Source organism: Odocoileus virginianus, unplaced genomic scaffold, assembly GCF_023699985.2.
Source record: "Odocoileus virginianus isolate 20LAN1187 ecotype Illinois unplaced genomic scaffold, Ovbor_1.2 Unplaced_Contig_15, whole genome shotgun sequence".
Lineage (NCBI taxonomy): Eukaryota > Metazoa > Chordata > Mammalia > Artiodactyla > Cervidae > Odocoileus > Odocoileus virginianus.
This window is the reverse complement of record NW_027224332.1, coordinates 464,312-481,404: the sequence shown is the minus strand read 5'-3', so window position 1 is coordinate 481,404 and position 17,093 is coordinate 464,312. Positions and strand designations below refer to the sequence as shown.

The window sequence follows — 17,093 nt, the reverse complement described above, 5'->3', positions numbered from 1 at the left end:
TAAAATGGGAACGCTGTTAGTACCAGCTGTGTAGGGCTGAGGGGATTAAATGGAATAAGCAATGTCCCTCTCATAGCACACGACCAATACTTTGAAGCTATTGTTACTCTAAGTATTATTATTAAAATCATGCAAGGAGGAAAAGAAATTGATTCATAAGTGATCCTGCAATAAGATCAGGATAGTGTGGAGCTGGCAACTCATGTCAAGATGTTTTATGTAAACTGCTAGCCATGTTTTTTTTTTAATTAATTGACTTATTTGGCTGCACTGGGCCTTAGTTGTGCATGCAGGATCATCCCTGTTATGTGGGATCTTTCACTGTGACGCACAGACTCTCTAGTTGTGGCCTGTGGGCTCCAGAGCGAGTGGGCTTCAGTAGTTGCAGAGCACGGGCTTAATTGCTCCACGATGTGTGGGATCTTAGTTCCCTGACCAGGTATCAAACCTGCATCCCCTGCATTGGAAAGTGGATTCTTAACCACTGGACCACCAGGGAAGTCCCTAGTGGTGAGTGTTAATCCCATTATTAAAATGGGGTGAAATTAAAAAGACCCTGTTCCAGGACAACGATAATACTTTTACAAAAGGAGAGAATATGCATAAAATGAGGCTTGTTCTTGAATAGTTTTTAAAAAATGATTTCAGAATGAATGGTCCATTCAGTTGTGGTAAGAGAGAAGAGGGTAACACAGCCTGCGTAGCTGTTGTAATTCTCTGTAGGCCATTTAAATAGAAATGGCATTTGTATCTTTAAGTCAAAGTATGTTCAACGGTGGATTTTAAAATAGTAAATATCCATACAAAGGAATGAAATCTTGTCATTTGTGGAGAATGTGAAGGGACCCCAAGGGTGTCATGCTAAGTGAAATAAATCAGAGGAAGAGAACTACCTTGTGGTTTCACTTATATGTGGGATTTAAATCACACAAAACAAAACAAGAAAAAATGAAGCTCATAGATGCAGAGAACAGTTTGGTGGTTGCCAGAGGCCAGTGAGGGGTGGGAGGGGAATGAGTGAAGGGGTCAAAATGTACAAATTTACAGTTATAAAATAATGAAGTCATGAGGATATTTTCCTATATATGTATATGTACATATTTATATATAAAATGATAGTCAACATGTTATCATTAATAACACCGTATTTCATTTTTAAAAGTTGCTAAGAGAAGAGATCTTAAAAGTCCTCATTACAAGAAAAAAAATTGTGTATTTGTGGTAATGGATGCTAACTAGACTTGTTCTGGTGATTGTTTCATAATAGATACAAATATTGAATTGTTATATTGTACACCTGAAACTAATATATGTCAATTATACTTCAATATTTAAAAGTAATGTAATGCCACAAAGAATGGAACAGCAAAGCATTTTAAAAACTTATAATAACTGTATGCTTTATACAAAAAGGCAGTTTAAGTATGTCATGTAAAACTGAGGACTTGTCAAAGTTTCTAGAGTTCACATCCTAGGAATATTCACATGTAACTTATGATACAAGCTTTTAGTTAAATGGAAGAAGAATAAACAAAAAGTGTGTTTTAAAAACAGTAGATAATTCTAGTGAATTTAGAATCTAATTTCTGAGTATATAAGGAATTTTTAGTTGAATAATTTGAGAATAAACAGTTATCTTTTGCAAACTACAGGGAAGACATTCTGCAAACAATAGAAAGATGGCTGAGTGATATGGTCCCTATTTTTAAGGAGCTGACTATTTAGAGAACATGGACATATATATAGTTGACATCATTGCAATGCAGAGCATGCTAACTTACTTTTCTCATACTTGATCCAACCTCTCCTGCCCTCACGCCTAGCATGTTCCTGGCAAGTTCACAGGCATGCAGTAACTGCTTGTGAAGAATAAGCACTGTATAGAGATATAAATAAAGTGCTTTGGGGGGTTGACTGGGACCAAGGAGTGGTAAAAAGATCAGACTTCCTTTTGGACTTCCAAAGATGGTAGCATATAAATGGGTAAAGTTGGCCTTGTACTTACCTAATCATGATATCAACCACACTATTATTTAATTCCTTGTTTATATTATTTTCCCCCATGAGGCTCCAAGCTCCCCACGGGAGGTTCCATATTTGTCTTTTTTGCTAGTATCCTACATGGTGCACTTTGTAGTAAATACTCAGTAAGTGTTTGTTGGAAGAATGAGGGTCATCTGATAAAGGGAATTAAGAATTTTCCTTTCCAGTTACAAGTTAACAGCAGCAGCAACCTGCTCAAACAAAATAAGGGAATTTGTTCATTTATTAAATGAAATATTCTCCGGGCTTCAAGTACGGCTGGATCTAGGAATCTGACCAATAGCCTCAGGAATCTATTTTCATCTTTCATTTGTGTTGGCTTCATTCTGGAGCAGGCTTTCCTGATATTGTGGCAAAGGTGGCTGTTGATAGCTCCAGGCTCATATCTTTGAAGTTTATGATTCTGATGAAAAGATTGTGTCTTTTTTCCTAACAGTTTCAGCTGAAGACTCAAGGAGACTTCTGGTTGGCCTGACTTGGCTCCTATACCCATCTTTGAACAAATCACTGAGGCCAGGCCTAAAGGCGGGGGGTATGGGTGCAGCTTCATGTACTATGTATAGATTGAGGTGGAGAAAAGGCAGTTCAGCTAAGAAATGTTGGACAGGCAAAGGGAAACATGCACGTGTGCACAGCGCAAGGAGAAGACGGAACAACGCCATAGAGACAGGAGGAACAGGCCGAGAAGAGGAAATGGCATGAAATATAGTAGGATTGGAATGTCAGACAGATGAGCAGTGGGAAAGAGTCAAAATTAATGCTGGAGATGTAAATTTAGATCAGATGGTACCAGGACTGAGAGCCAGAAAAAAGAGGTGGGGAGTTTGTTCTGTAGACACTTGTGCTGCAGTTTGAGGGGGGTATAATCCAGGATGTGTTTAGGGCTTTTCCAGAAGCCACCTTCAAGTGTCTCCTTTTTTCCGAGTCTCTCCTAAACAAAGTTATGGTGAAAGCATGCCAGGCAGAACAGGAGTTTCTTCTGCACTCACTTCATATCCTCAGGGAGGATGCTATCAATCCACCTATTAATCACATAGATAAATCTACATATATATATGAATTGGGCAATTTAAATAGGAAAAATGATATTTTATTCCTAATGAGGAGTCAGAGAAGCCTTCAGAGAACAGGAAATAGGTGAGCTATCCTTTTAGGACAGGTTTGCATTTGAGGGACAAACCCTTCTTTTTTTTTTTCATTTATTTTTATTAGTTGGAAGCTAATTACTTTACAATATTGTAGTGGTTTTTGTCATATATTGACAAGAATCAGCCATGGATTTACATGTATTCCCCATCCCGATCCCCCCTCCCCCCGGAGTTTACTCAAACTCATATCCATCAAGTCGGTGATGCCATCCAGCCATCTCATCCTCTGTGGGACAAACCCTTCTTAAGGCTACTACAGGTTCTTCCTGATCCAGCCTTGGGCTCTTTCCTTCCATGGAGTTAGGAACTGAGACTTAGAGACTCCTCTCTCTGGATTTCTGCACTCTGCTTCCTGGAACTTAGATAGCAGTACTAATAGTGGTTATAGAAGCAGCAGGTGGCCGCAGTGATCCACTTCTGTTGAGCCCTTAACTACATACTGAGCACCACGTTGAGGTCTTAGATATAGTCTGCAGGTTCATCCTGATGACAATTTTATGGGGTAAATATTATTATTCCCCTTTTACTGGAACAGAAATGGAATCTCCAAGAGGGTAGATCACTTGCCTCAGGGACCTGCACAGAGTAACAGTGGAGCTGGGAGTTGAAGACAGATCTACTCCGAGGCCCATGCTCCTCACCACTGTGCCATGCCATCTCCTGCTGGCTCCAAGTTGTGAGTTCCAAATGGGTCAGAGCTCCAGCCTCAGGTGCAGTTACAGAGGTGGTGACTTAGAGTACTGGACAGGTACTACAGAAGTGATGCTTCCTGACTCGAGGCTCAGGGGCCCAGAAAGGGACACTGAATCTCAGGGAAAGCTCTCAAGTGCATTTGAGAATACAGATTCGTGGTCTGCAGATCTAGAGAGTCTGGTTTCTAGGTCTGAGTGGGGCCTTGTAATCTGTATTTGAATAAACAGCCTAAAGATTCTGATGCAGATGTGCCATGTTGTGAGGAGTGCTGCCTAGGCAGGGACGTGTGTGTGTGTGTGTGTGTGTGTGTGTGTGTTGCCTGCATGTGCATGCCAATTACCCTAGTTCAAGGGTTGTTCTAATAAAGCTCTGTAGAGGGTGGATAAAGATATGCACCACACACAACCCACTTCAGAGGAGCTTTTCTACTCAGACTTCATGGCCTTCTTTAGATTTTACCATTTGAGCCTAGACTTTGCAGTGAGGGTGACCAGATACCCACTACAAAGGATCATCTTTCTATGAAAACTTCTGTTCAGGATATTCAAAAAAACTTTTTGGCAGGAAGTCATCGGTCCCCCTTTTCTGGACCTGGGAACAGCAGTAGGAAGTGTTCAAGCCTTTTCCCAAATATAATCTCTGACCATTTGAAGGCTGAGAATCCTCTCTGCCCACGGCCTCCTGGGACTCTGAGTGGCCTGCCTGCCGGTCAGGGGCACCGAACATCCCCACACTGGGGATGTGGGAAAGATGGTCTCTGCCCTGGAGGTCTGGGTGGGGGTGCGGGGGGAGACAGAAGAGACCCATGTGAAAGAGTCAGGCACACAAATATAACAAAAATAAGCCAGAGGCAAACGCGTGCTGCTGTGAGAATCCAAGTGCAGACGTGACACTAGGCTCAAGGTCCAACATCCAGTGAAAGAGAAGCCGAAGGAGGCTGTGTGTGAGATGCTAGGTGAGCCGTTGGAGCAGCCTTCCCAGGGAGGTCACACACATTCACATGTGACTCCCCTTGAGCATCTGGTGTGAGCTGTGCTGCTGGTGAGTGCGGCAGCCCCCAAGTCAGCCTTTTGGGGAACACAGTGCTGATGGCACAAGGGGTCTGGGGCACCACCTAGCACAGAGCGTGTGGACCCTGCCCCCGTGGGAAGTCAGGGTGAGCCTCCCCAAGGTAGTGAGGCCTTCATCAGCTTCCTGAACACAGCCCTGCCCCTGACTTTAGGGGTGTCGGGATGAAGTACAAAAAGAGGCCCCCAGACCCCAGCCTGTGGCCTGCCCACCTCCTCCTTCCACCTGGCTCATATGCCTGTATCATGTGGATACCTCCAGCCCCAAGTGTAAACTCCGTCCATATACTACCCACCCTTGGCCAGCCTTCAGGCCTATTGTTGTGACTGACCCTCAGGAGGATTGATCGAGATATCAGGCCCTTGCCATCCTAGAAGTGGGGTGCTTGAACAGGGGATTGGGATACTGGTCTACAGGGGTGAGTGATCTGGCGGTGGGCTGACATGTTCCCTCTTGCCCACAGGCTTCTTATTCTTGGAGGAAAGTGGGGGACACAGCTGAATGAGGGCCAACGTGGGCCTCTATAGCTTGGGGCATGGGCAGGGTGCCTGGCTACAGGCCTAATTATGGTTCTGCCTGAAGGATGTGTCAATGTTAGCTAAAGCAGAGGTGGAGGGCTGGGAATGGGGTACCTTCCCATAGAAGGAACAACCAGTACAAGCTCCATAAGATGGGAAAAGCCTGGTTCACCTCCCTAAAAGGAGCAGTGTGGGGAGAGCCAAGGTGAGACTGAAGGACAAACAGGGGCCTCCAGGGCCAAGGTAAGGACTCAGCTTTACAAAGGACATAGTCAAGGTGTGGTGGACCAGGGAAAGGTCACGTTGAATGGAGCAAGAACATTCCTCTCAAACTGAGCTTATATGATTCCAGTAAGGTGTTTGATGTAGGGACAGAGAGAGCAACTTGTTCAGTCCGTGGGCCTCAGAGTACTGAGAAAGGCCTGAGAAGGAAGGAAAAGAAAACAGTTATGGAGGAGCAGTAGCCATGTAGAAAGGGGTCAGGATTGTCAGGGTAAGCACAGAGCCTCTGGGAGGAACACTGAAGGAACGGGGCTAGGGCCCAGACTCTCTGTCTGTGCTTTGCTGACCATTGCAGTGAGGCAAAATAATCTGACACATATAACACCTTTCTGCTTTAGGATGTTCCCTGTGTTTGAGTCATAGTACTATACACGTGCGATTCTTTTGTGTTTTTCTGTGTGGTTTCCTGAAAGTCTTTATGGATTGGCAGCACATTCCTTCATCCACTTAGTGAATATGACCATGTTTATGCTGTGGTCTACATTTTACAGTCGTCACTGAATCCTTATTTTCTTTTTGCGTCATTTTAGAGTTTGCGTTATTTTAGAGTTTGCGTTATTTAGGATTAGTGGCGGCACTCCTGTTACTTAATGCTTGTGGAATTAGTACATTAGGCCACAGTAAGAATTGTTCCCAAAGTCTGTAGGCAGATATTATGTATGTGTGTGTGTATCTGTGTGTGCATGTGTTTATGATAGCAGTGCTTACATAATCTCAATAACCAAGCCCTAGGGACTCACACTTGGAGATGGAACAGTTGGTTTAAATTAGGTTTCCATGTGAAATATGGTATCACTATTTTTTTTCCTAGCATTGTGGGAAAGTATATGGAAAATAATTTCACTGATAGGAAATAAATCTGGATGTGTGGTCAGGACTGAGGCACAAACCTCATGATGGTCAGTGCCTGCTCTCTGAAGCAGGTCTCTCCAGGGGAAGATGTGTTAACCCTTTCAGGTCACAGCATTGACAAGTCACTGTGTGGTACCAAAATAGCCTGAAAGATCAGTGACTTTGCATAAACACTAATTTTCATCCATTTCAACAGCTAAGGAGCTAAAGCCATACAAAAAATATAGCCAGAGGCCTCAAGAATTAATGCGTTGGGTGTCTTTGAAGAACAACTTTAAATTTTTAAGTATTTCATCTTTATTTTAAGGAGATGGTTTCAAATGTCTAGCTCAAAGAGTCAGTGATGTTGTGATTCTGAGTGTTTTCTGATGACTTCTTTTGGCAGGATTGATGTTGCTCAGTCACTCAGTCATGTCCAACTCTTTTTGACCTCATGGTCTGCATCACGCCAGGCTTCCCTGACCTTCACTATCTCCCAGAGTTTGCTCAAACTCACATCCATTGAGTTGATGATGCCATCCAACCATCTCATCCTCTGTCACCCCCTTCTCCTCCTGGCTGCAATCTTTCCCAGCATCAGGGTCTTTGAGTCAGCTCTTCACATCAGGTGGATAGGGCTTATCAAAAGCTGATCGCACCAACAGAAGAATTGGCTGAAAACTTTAACAACACTCAGTCTCTATTGGCAATATAATGGCTTGGTCTAGAGAGCCAGAGTTCCACAAAAGTGACTGGTAACTGGGTAAGCAGGTGAAGGGACAAGGCCGAGAAGCAGTGAGCCAGGGATTGCTCACAGCTGCAGGAGAGGGGTTGGCTCTGGGAATCCCAGAGGTCTCCTGGGGCTCCCAGAGGAGTCCCAGGAGACCAAACGAAAGGTTATCTGTTTCCCAAGAGGATCTTCATTCTTTGCAGGATGGTCTGGACTCTGGATCATCCCAGGGGTCTGATTCCAGATCTCTTCCCTGACGTCTCATGAGAGCTCAGCTAAGTCCGAGCAGGTGGAGAGTGCTGGTGCTGGCTGAGAGCCCATTGGGCTGGGGCTGGGCTCAGGGCTACAAGGTGGCCCATCACTTTTTGCTTCAGCCAATTTCAGAAAAGAAGAGACAGATTATTACTGCAGTGCTCCTGACTGGCACCAGATTATAACCCTGTGCTAGCATGGAATCTCTCTGTTGCTGTCTCCTACTTGTTTGTGTATAGGGAAAGGAAAGGTGTGTTCAGCACTGATCTTTTCTGTTCTGCTTTTTTCATTTTCTAAATCATGTTTCAATACTCTTCTTGGTAGCTTCTCCTTTGATTCCATCTCTGTCTTCAAGTATGCATCTCTTATTGAGTGCTTAGAAGGACCTACCGGTGCCAAGTTTACCAAAACTAGCTTCCTTTCATCAGAGGAAAAAACACCAGCCTGGGAGTCCTAGTTTTGACATCCATAAGAATTGTGACGTTGGCAAGTCAACTTCTCCCACGAGCCTTGAATTCTTGATCTGGAAGAAAGAGGCTGGGCCGCCCTCTGTGGTTGCTGCCAGCACTAAATGCCATTCATTCCTCTCATTTTATTTGGAGGAAAGGAGGCAGAGAAGTGTTCCCTTAGACCTTGAACTTATCCCCCTGTAACATTCTCTGTTCAGGCTTCACTCTCACTCAAGCCAGAGAAATGAGTTGCTCCCCAGGTTTCAGCACTGTTGCTGAACCAAGTAAAACTCGTGGGCCATGGCAGGGGTGGGGGTGGGGGATCAAGGTCAAGACCAAGGCTTTGATCTACTAACAACTGAACTTTCAGCCCAGACCTTAAGCAGGATGGAGAAAGTAACTTAAGTGAACATTAGTATCAAGGCACCAAAGTATAGATTGCAGCAAAATAATCTTAGAGATTAAGCAAAGGATTTTGAGGCTGTATACCATAAAGCGGGGACTTTAATAGTAGATTATTATTAAGTATTATACTCCAGTTGCACTGGTCATAGCAAATACCCTCTTCCAACAACACAAGAGAAGACTCTACACATGGACATCACCAAATGGTCAATACTGAAATTGGATTGATTATATTCTTTGCAGCCAAAGATGGAGAAGCTCTATACAGTCAGCAAAAACAAGACCAGGAGCTGACTGTGGCTCAGATTATGAACTCCTTATTGCCAAATTCAGACTTAAGTTGAAGAAAGTAGGGAAAACCACTAGACCATTCAGGTATGATCTAAATCAAATCCCTTATGATTATACAGTGGAAGTGACAAATAGATTCAAAGGATTAGATCTGATAGACAGAGTGCCTGAAGAACTATGGACGGAGGTTCATGACATTGTACAGGAGGCAGTGATCAAGATCATCCCCAAGAAAAATAAGTGCAAAAAGACAAAGTGGTTGTATGAGGAGGTCTTACAAATAGCTGAGAAAAGAGGAGAAGTTAGAGGCAAAGGAGAATGCAGAGTTCCCAAGAATAGCAAGGAGAGATAAGAAAGCCTACCTCAGTGATCAGTGCAAAGAAATAGAGGAAAACAATAGAACGGGAAAGACTAGAGATCTCTTCAAGAAAATTAGAGATACTGAAGGGAACACTTCATGCAAAGATGGACTCAATAAAGGACAGAAATGGTATGGACCTAACAGAAACAGAAGATGTGAAAAGAAGTGGCAAGAATACACAGAAGAACTGTATGAAAAACATCTTCATGACCCAGATAACCACAATGGTGTGATCACTCACCTAGAGCCAGACCTCCTGGAATGTGAAGTCAAAAGGGCCTTAGGAAGCATCACTACGAACAAAGCTAGTGGAGGTGATGGAATTCCAGTTGAGCTATTTCAAATCCTAAAAGATAATGCTGTGAAAGTGCTGCACTCGATATGCCAGCAAATTTGGAAAACTCAACAGTGGCCACAGGACTAGAAAAGGTCAGTTTTCATTCCAATCCCAAAGAAAGGCAATACCAAAGAATGTTCAAACTACTGTACAATTGCTCACATGCTAGCAAAGTAATGCTCAAAATTCTCCAAGCCAGGCTTCAACAGTACGTGAACCATGAACTTTCAGATGTTCAAGCTGGGTTTAGAAAAGGCAGAGGAACCAGAGATCAAATTGCCAACATCCGTTGGATCATCGAAAAAGCAAGAGAGTTCCAGAAAAACATCTACTTCTGCTTTATTGATTACACCAAAGCCTTTGACTGTGTAGATCACAACAAACTGTGGAAAATTCTTAAAGAGATGGGAATACCAGACCACCTTACCTGTCTCCTGAGAAATCTGTATGCAGGTCAAAAAAACAACAGTTGGAACTAGACATGGAACAATAGGCTGGTTCCAACTCAGGAAATGAGTACATCAAGGCTGTATATTGTCACCTTGCTTATTTAACTTATATGCAAAGTACATCATATGAAATGCTGAGCTGGATGAAGCACAAACTGGAATCAAGATTGCTGGGAGAAATGTTAATAACCTCAGATATGCAGATGGCACCACCTTTATGGCAGAAAGTGAAGAAGAACTGAAGAGCCTCTTGATGAAAGTGAAAGAGGAGAGTGAAAAAGTTGGCTTAAAGCTCAACATTCAGAAAACTAAGATCATGGCATCTGGTCCTATCACTTCATGGCAAATAGATGGGGAAATAATGGAAACAGTGAGAGACTTTATTTTCTTGGGCTCCAAAATCACTGCAGATGGTGATTGCAGCCATGAAATTAAAAGACTCTTGTTCCTTGGAAGAAAAGCTATGACCAACCTAGACAGCATATTAAAAAGCAGAGACTACTTTGCTGACAAATGTCCATCTAGTCAAAGCTATGGTTTTTCCAGTAGTCGTACATGGATGTAAGAGTTAGACTCTAAAGAGAGCTGAGTGCAGAAGAATTGATTCCTTTGAACTTTGTTGTTGGAGAAGACTCTTGAGAGTCTCTTGGACTGCAAGGAGATCAAACCAGTCAATCCTAGATGAAATCATTCCTGAATATTCATTGGAAGGACTGATGCTGAATCTGAAACTCCAGTACTTTGGCCACCTGATGTGAAGAACTGACTCATTGGAAAAGATTCTGATGCTGGGAAAAATTGAAGGCAGGAGGAGAAAGGGACAACAGAGGATGAAATGGTTGGATGGCATCACTGACTGGATGGACATGAGTATGAGTGAGCTCTGGGAGTTGGTGAAGGACAGGGAAGCTTGGCGTGCTGCAGTCCATAGGGTCGCAAAAACTCAGACAGAGCTACTGAACTGAACTGAACTGATACTCTGGTCTGTATAGTAGAAAGGCAAATCACATTAGACTAAATTTAAGCCTAAGGGAGAACAGTATCTACATTAGGTGTTTAGTGAGTAGTTAATAGTAACACCTCAGGGACACACATTTCATTTTTCATGTGTACGTGCTCAGTTGTGTTCAACCCTTTGCTACCCCATAGACTGTAGCCTGCCAGGCTCCTCTCTCGGTGTGATTTTTCAGGCAAGAATACTGGAGTGGATTACCATTTCCTCAGGGGATCTTCCCGTAACCTGCGTCTCCTGCATCTCCTGGTTGGCTAAGGACGGATTCTTTACCTCTGAGCCACCAGGGGCACACAGCTCAGTTCAGTTTCAGCTTTGCTACCTATTGGTTGGGAACTTTGAGCAAGTCTCTTAGGCCCTCTGTCCTTCAGTTTCTTCATCTATAAAATGAGCATAATTATGGTTCCTGACTCAGGACTGTTGTAAGAGATCCATGCGTTAACATATATGAAGTGCTTAGAACAGTAACATAAGTGCTATGTTCTATTATTTAGTCATTTGAGGAGCATATATAGATAATGCATTTGTGTAAGATAGTTCAAAAAGTTTTTTGTTTTTTCATTTAATATTATGCATTGTACTCTTTGACAAATGGACTTTTGTTCATGTGCTAAGTGCATTGATTGCATTTATTCTTGCTCCATCAGTCAAATACATTTAAATAATCTTACCTTTAGGCCTTGTTTTCCTATGGAATTACCTTTCAGCCTCATTTTAAAGGTGAGAAGATTAACAGAGTGGTTAATCCCATTGCAAAGTAGTGATGGAGCTAGAGCTTCAATTCAGTCTCTTGACAGGGTCCTTCATTTCCTAATACTAAACTGACTTAAAAACAACAATATTTTTCTCATGAGAAAATATATGTCAAGCTTCCCCGGCCTGGTTTCAGTGGATGCCCCTCTCTGCATTCTACAGGTGAGCTCCTGGGTGACGTGGCTGATCCTCGCGGCAGGCTCCATGGAAGAGAAGCGGGAAGTCTTCTCGTACTTGGTTCATGTGGCCAAATGCTGTTGGAACATGGGCAACTACAATGCCGTCATGGAGTTCTTGGCCGGCCTCAGGTATGGGCAGTGGAATATAGTTATCTGGGGTTTCCTCCTAACAGCTGAATAGCACTGAATTAATTGTCTGGGTAACCATATTTACCCAAACTAGGCAATTGGTACTGATTTTTTGGGGGAAATATATTACCCTCTGTTAGTGCCACAATCCCTGTTCCTCAGAGGTGCTACAGAATTAAGCAGGCGTGGTCCTACTCCACTGTGTCTGCCCTGATCCCTTGCTCTTGGGCAGGCTGAGTGTCTGATTGTTTAACTCATTCAACGCCATCACTGACCTCCTTTTCCCCTTCCTGGCCTGTGTGCCCCACTGTTACCTATCTCTTCCCAGATCTACCTTACAAATTACCTAGCACTGTAAGCTGCCAACCACTGACTGCCCTCACCAATAACAGTGGCTTATGTTGATAATAAGCACTGAATAATCTTAGCTGTCATTTTTATTGAATACTTACTACATGTCAAGAATTGAACTAAGCATGTTCTGTGCATTAAAACTTTTGATTGTTGGAACAATTTTTTGAGGTAGATACGATTATTATTTCCATACCGGATGAAAGAAGAAACGTCTAAGATAAGAAGAAATAAAATCACTCACACAAGGTCACCTGGTGTGGCCAGGATGTGAATGCAGGCCACCTTGATTTCAGAGCCTGTGCCCTTAACTTCAGTGATATCTTCCTCTTACACCTTCTCTGTCAAGCTGATAATAAGATCAGCATTCTGTCATTAAAGCCTCCAGCTGTATTCCCTTTAAGCATCAGTTACCTTGCTAAAATAGCTGTTCCTCTCTCTTGTGGGTGGCAGTGTGGTATGAGGAAGAAGAGGATAAATGGTGGAATTAGAATAACAGGGAATCAAATCCTGGCTCCCCTGTGGAACAGCTGTGTAATCTAGTTACTTGACCTCATTGAGCTTCAGTTTCTTCATCTGCAAATGGCGGCAATAATAAAAAGCACCTACCCTTTGCATAGGATTTAATGAGACAAGTAAAGTGTGAGTATGTGTGTCTGGCATGTAGTAAGGCTCAAGAAGAGAACTTGTCATTGCTGTTGTTGTTGTTGTCTAAGATTTGTCTTCCCAACGAAGATCTATAAATAGATCTTGCTTCATAACATTTCAAGGTTTTTCTTTGATTCTCCAGGCCTGACATAGGGGTTCAGGATTGGGGGTGGAGAGGAAAATTCTTAGTTGGAAATTTTTTCGTCCTTTTGAACTTTCTCAACTAAGAATAAACTCACATGATCATGTCGTTGGCATTTAAAATGGTCATACAAATGCACTAAGCATGGCTTGAAAGAAGGAAAAATAGAAAAGTACTGGGTGAAGAAAAGGCTATATCCAGATGATTTGATTCTCTTTGTGATAAATTTTCTACAAAGAATCTGTGCTACTTTTCTTTTTTAATATTTATTTATTTATTTGGCTGCACAAGATCTTAGTTGTAGCATGCAGGATCTTTCCTTGTGGTTTGCTGGCTTCTCTCTAGTTGCAATATGGAGGCTTAGTTGCCCCACAGTATGTGGAATCTTAGTTCCCCAAGCAGGGATCAAACCCACATCCTCTGCATTGGAAGGCAGATTCTTAACTGCTGGACCACCAGGGAAGTCCCTGCATTATTTTCCTGTAAAAAAATAGAGATCATATTATGATAAAATAGTCCTGTTTTAATGGTGCTTGGGCTTCCCTGGTGGCTCAGCGGTAAAGAATCCACCTGCAATGCAGGAGATGCAAGAGATCCCCGGGTGTGGAAGATCCCCTGGAAGAGGAGATGACAACCCACTCCAGTGGGAAAATCCCATGGATGAAAGAACCTGGTAGACTACAGACCTCCTGGTGGGCTAGGGTTGCAAAGAGTCGGACATGACTGAGCAGCTAAGGACACACATACAATGGTGCTGATCCGTGTTTGACTAGCAAACTGGTGCTGACTGTTGTCTGGGGACCTCGCTTCCTCTCTTATGGATGTCACCATCCTCACAGCATGGCAGCTGGCTCCCTCCAAAGTGAACAATCCAAAAGAACAAGGCAGGGACTTCCCTCATGGTCCAGGGGTTAAGAACCTGCCTGCCAAGGCAGGGGACATGGGTTTGATCCTTGGTCTGGGAACTAAGATCCTGCATGCCAGTGGGCAACTGAGCCTGTGCACCACATCTGTTGAACCCTTGTACTCTGGAGCCCGGGCACCACAACTACTGAACCCCTGAGCCCCAATTACTGAAACCCATTGCCTAGAGCCTGTGCTCTGCAACAAGACAAACCACTGCAATGAGAAGCCTGCACATCACAACTAGAGAGTAGCCTCCGCTTGCCACAACTAGAGAAAGCTGCACACAGCAACAAAGACCCCATGCTGCCAAAATAAATAAATAGATAAATAAATAAATGGAAAGAGCAAGGCAGAAGCTGCGGTGCTTTTTATGTCCTGGCCTCAGGAGTCACACACTGTCCACTTCTGCCATGTTGTACTGATCATGAAGACCAGCCCTGGCTCACTGTGAGTGGGGACCACACCGCAGCAGGAAGTGTGGATCTTTGGAGGCCATCTTGGAGGTTGGCTGCCACGTACCATGTATTAGAGAGTCCCTTGATGCAAAGCATAGCCTCATAATGCCCAATGGAGGCCTTGGGGAAATGTGACTTTTAGACCCAACTTAATTTGAATTCAAAATCCAAGAAGTCCATGTGAAAGTGAAAGTTGCTCAGTCAATTGTCTGACTCTTTGCAACCCCATGAGCTATAGTCCATGGAATTCTCAATGCCAAAATACTAGAGTAGGTAGACTTTCCCTTCTCCAGGAGATCTTCCCAATGCAGGGATTGAACCCAGGTCTCCTGCCTTGCAGGCAGATTCTTTACCAGCTGAGCCACAAGGGAAGTCTATAGAGCTAGGTAATTCTTTCTGAGATGAGAAATAATGTCAAAGCAGCTAAACCTTACCATTGATTCCTGGCCACCCCAGACCCACTGCTACCTAGTTTCACACTCCTATATTTGGCTTAAGGCTGAATTAGTCTTTACAAATAGATGGGTAAAACTACCAGGTTTAATAGTTCGTCAGCCAGAACAGTAGATACAGGAGGTAAGTTGCTGGATGTCCTTATGATGGAATGATAATGGAGGAAGAGCTCACATGTGCACTTTCAAGTTTGAAAGCATTTAGATTACAAGTAATTGAACTGCATCAAGATAACTGATTTTTTTCATTTTTAAAACAATTAGAGGGGAAGGGGGCACAATCTAATTGTTAAGTGACAGCTTTTCTGTCACCTTTGTACATTTTGCTTTCTCAAACTAAATTCTCAGCTGTTTACAGGAAATGAGTAGAAGTACAAAGATTTACATGCATCAATATTTACTCAATTTTAGTGTCAATATAAAATAACCCAAATGTCAATGACACCTTGGTTTTAAAATAATAAAATAAAATAAACCAAATGAACAATAACAGCAAAATGAAGGAAATAACATGATGCATCCACACAATGGAATATTATTTAATCACTAAAAACAATGTTTATAATAATTTTAATATCATAGGACATCAAGTAACATACAATATATAAAACTATCTGGGAACAAAGCTGTCCATACTTAATAACCTCAGCAATATTTATACAACAAAATGTATAAAATATTTAGACCAGACGGACACAAATAGGATAAGTACTGAAAGGAAATATATCTACTGTTTTCTGTGGTTGGAAGAACTGTGAGTGAATTTTCTATATTTTTGGTATTTTTGAGATTGTCTACAATGGGCATACCTTTTTAATCATGAAAAGAAATAAAGTTTCTTTTTAAAAAGTGTCAGTCCTCAGTCTAACAAAAAACCATTGCTATTTGCTAAGATTTGTCTCTTGCCCCACCCACATATCATGACTCATGAAAAAAAGGATGATCAGATAATGAGAACCAAGTCTCATTCATGTGCTCACTTCATTTATTTAAACCTCCATTCCATGCCCCCAAATGAATTCTCCCCACCTTATAAGGAACTGGTTGTAGGACAAGTTGAACCCAGTGGGGGGAAATCAGGAGACAGTTTTATTTTTCTGACCTCACTGTCTTTCAAACCTGCCAATTGGCTCTTCTTCCCCTGAACTCTGGAATGTACCTTGGGCCCCCTGTGTCTTTCCCCGTCACTTGTGTGGTTAATAAGCCATCTCCTTCACCTATGTCCTTGAGCGCTAGTGAACCCCAGAATCATATGGCAGTGCCATAAAAGCAGGTCGCCTACAGCGTGACACCATTTGTATAAAGTTTAAAAATGCACAAACAGTTGTACAAACTGCTTAGCAATATCTGCCCGAGTTGAGAAAGTATGAGGAATTGTCAGGGGAGGAGTGCAGTAAAATTGCAGTCGTGGTCCCTTGTGAGGAAGGGAGGGGGGTTTCTTCACAGAGGAGTTCTCTGGGGCCTCAGCCATATTATGAATGCTTTAATTTTTTAAACTGAGAGGTTGATGCATGAGTGTTTGTCATGTTGTACTTCTTGATGTCTTTTGGATGTCTTAGATATTACCTAATGATTTTTTAATTCAGTCTGGTATAAATCAGAGCTTCAAGTTTTCATTTAAAACTTCAATAAAAGGAGTAAAGGGACTTCTCTGATGGCCCAGTGGTTAACACTCCACACTCTACTGCATGGGACATGGGTTCAATCCCTGGTCAGGAAACTGAGATCCTGTATGTCACACTGCTGCTGCTGCTAAGTCGCTTCAGTTGTGTCTGACTCTTTGTGACCCCATGGACTATAGCCTGCCAGGCTCCTCTGTCCATGAGATTCTCCAGGCAAGAATACTGGAGTGAATTGCCATGCCCTCCTCCAGGGGATCTTCCCAGCCCAGGGATCAAACCTGTGTCTCTTATGTCTCCTGCACTGGCAGGAAGGTTCTTTACCACTAGCGCCACCTGGGAAGGTTCTTTACCACTAGTGCCACCTGGGAAGAAAAAAAAAAAGAAGAAAAGCTTCACCTTTTCCCCAATTTCACAGCCCTACCAGTCTCAGAAAGCTGCAGTAAAAAAGAAAAAAGAAAAAAAGCTGCAGTAGGTGGGAAGATATAATTTATCTTTTCTCTCCCTCTGTCTCCAGCTCAGGGTTCCTGCAGAAAACATGGGCAGGACAGAAGAAGGGAGGAGGGGTAAAGGGAGCCAGTCTAACTTGA

General features: G+C 42.8%; 1 protein-coding gene across 1 annotated transcript in view; it reads left to right on the top strand.

The window, feature by feature from the left end:
• The window catches only part of PLCE1 (phospholipase C epsilon 1), a 353,620-nt gene that overhangs the window by 248,141 nt on the left and 88,386 nt on the right, over positions 1-17,093 (top strand). The window contains exon 5 of the mRNA XM_070464116.1: positions 11,785-11,930. Coding sequence (XP_070320217.1) covers positions 11,785-11,930 — 146 coding nt within the window. The remainder of the gene's footprint in view (positions 1-11,784; positions 11,931-17,093) is intronic.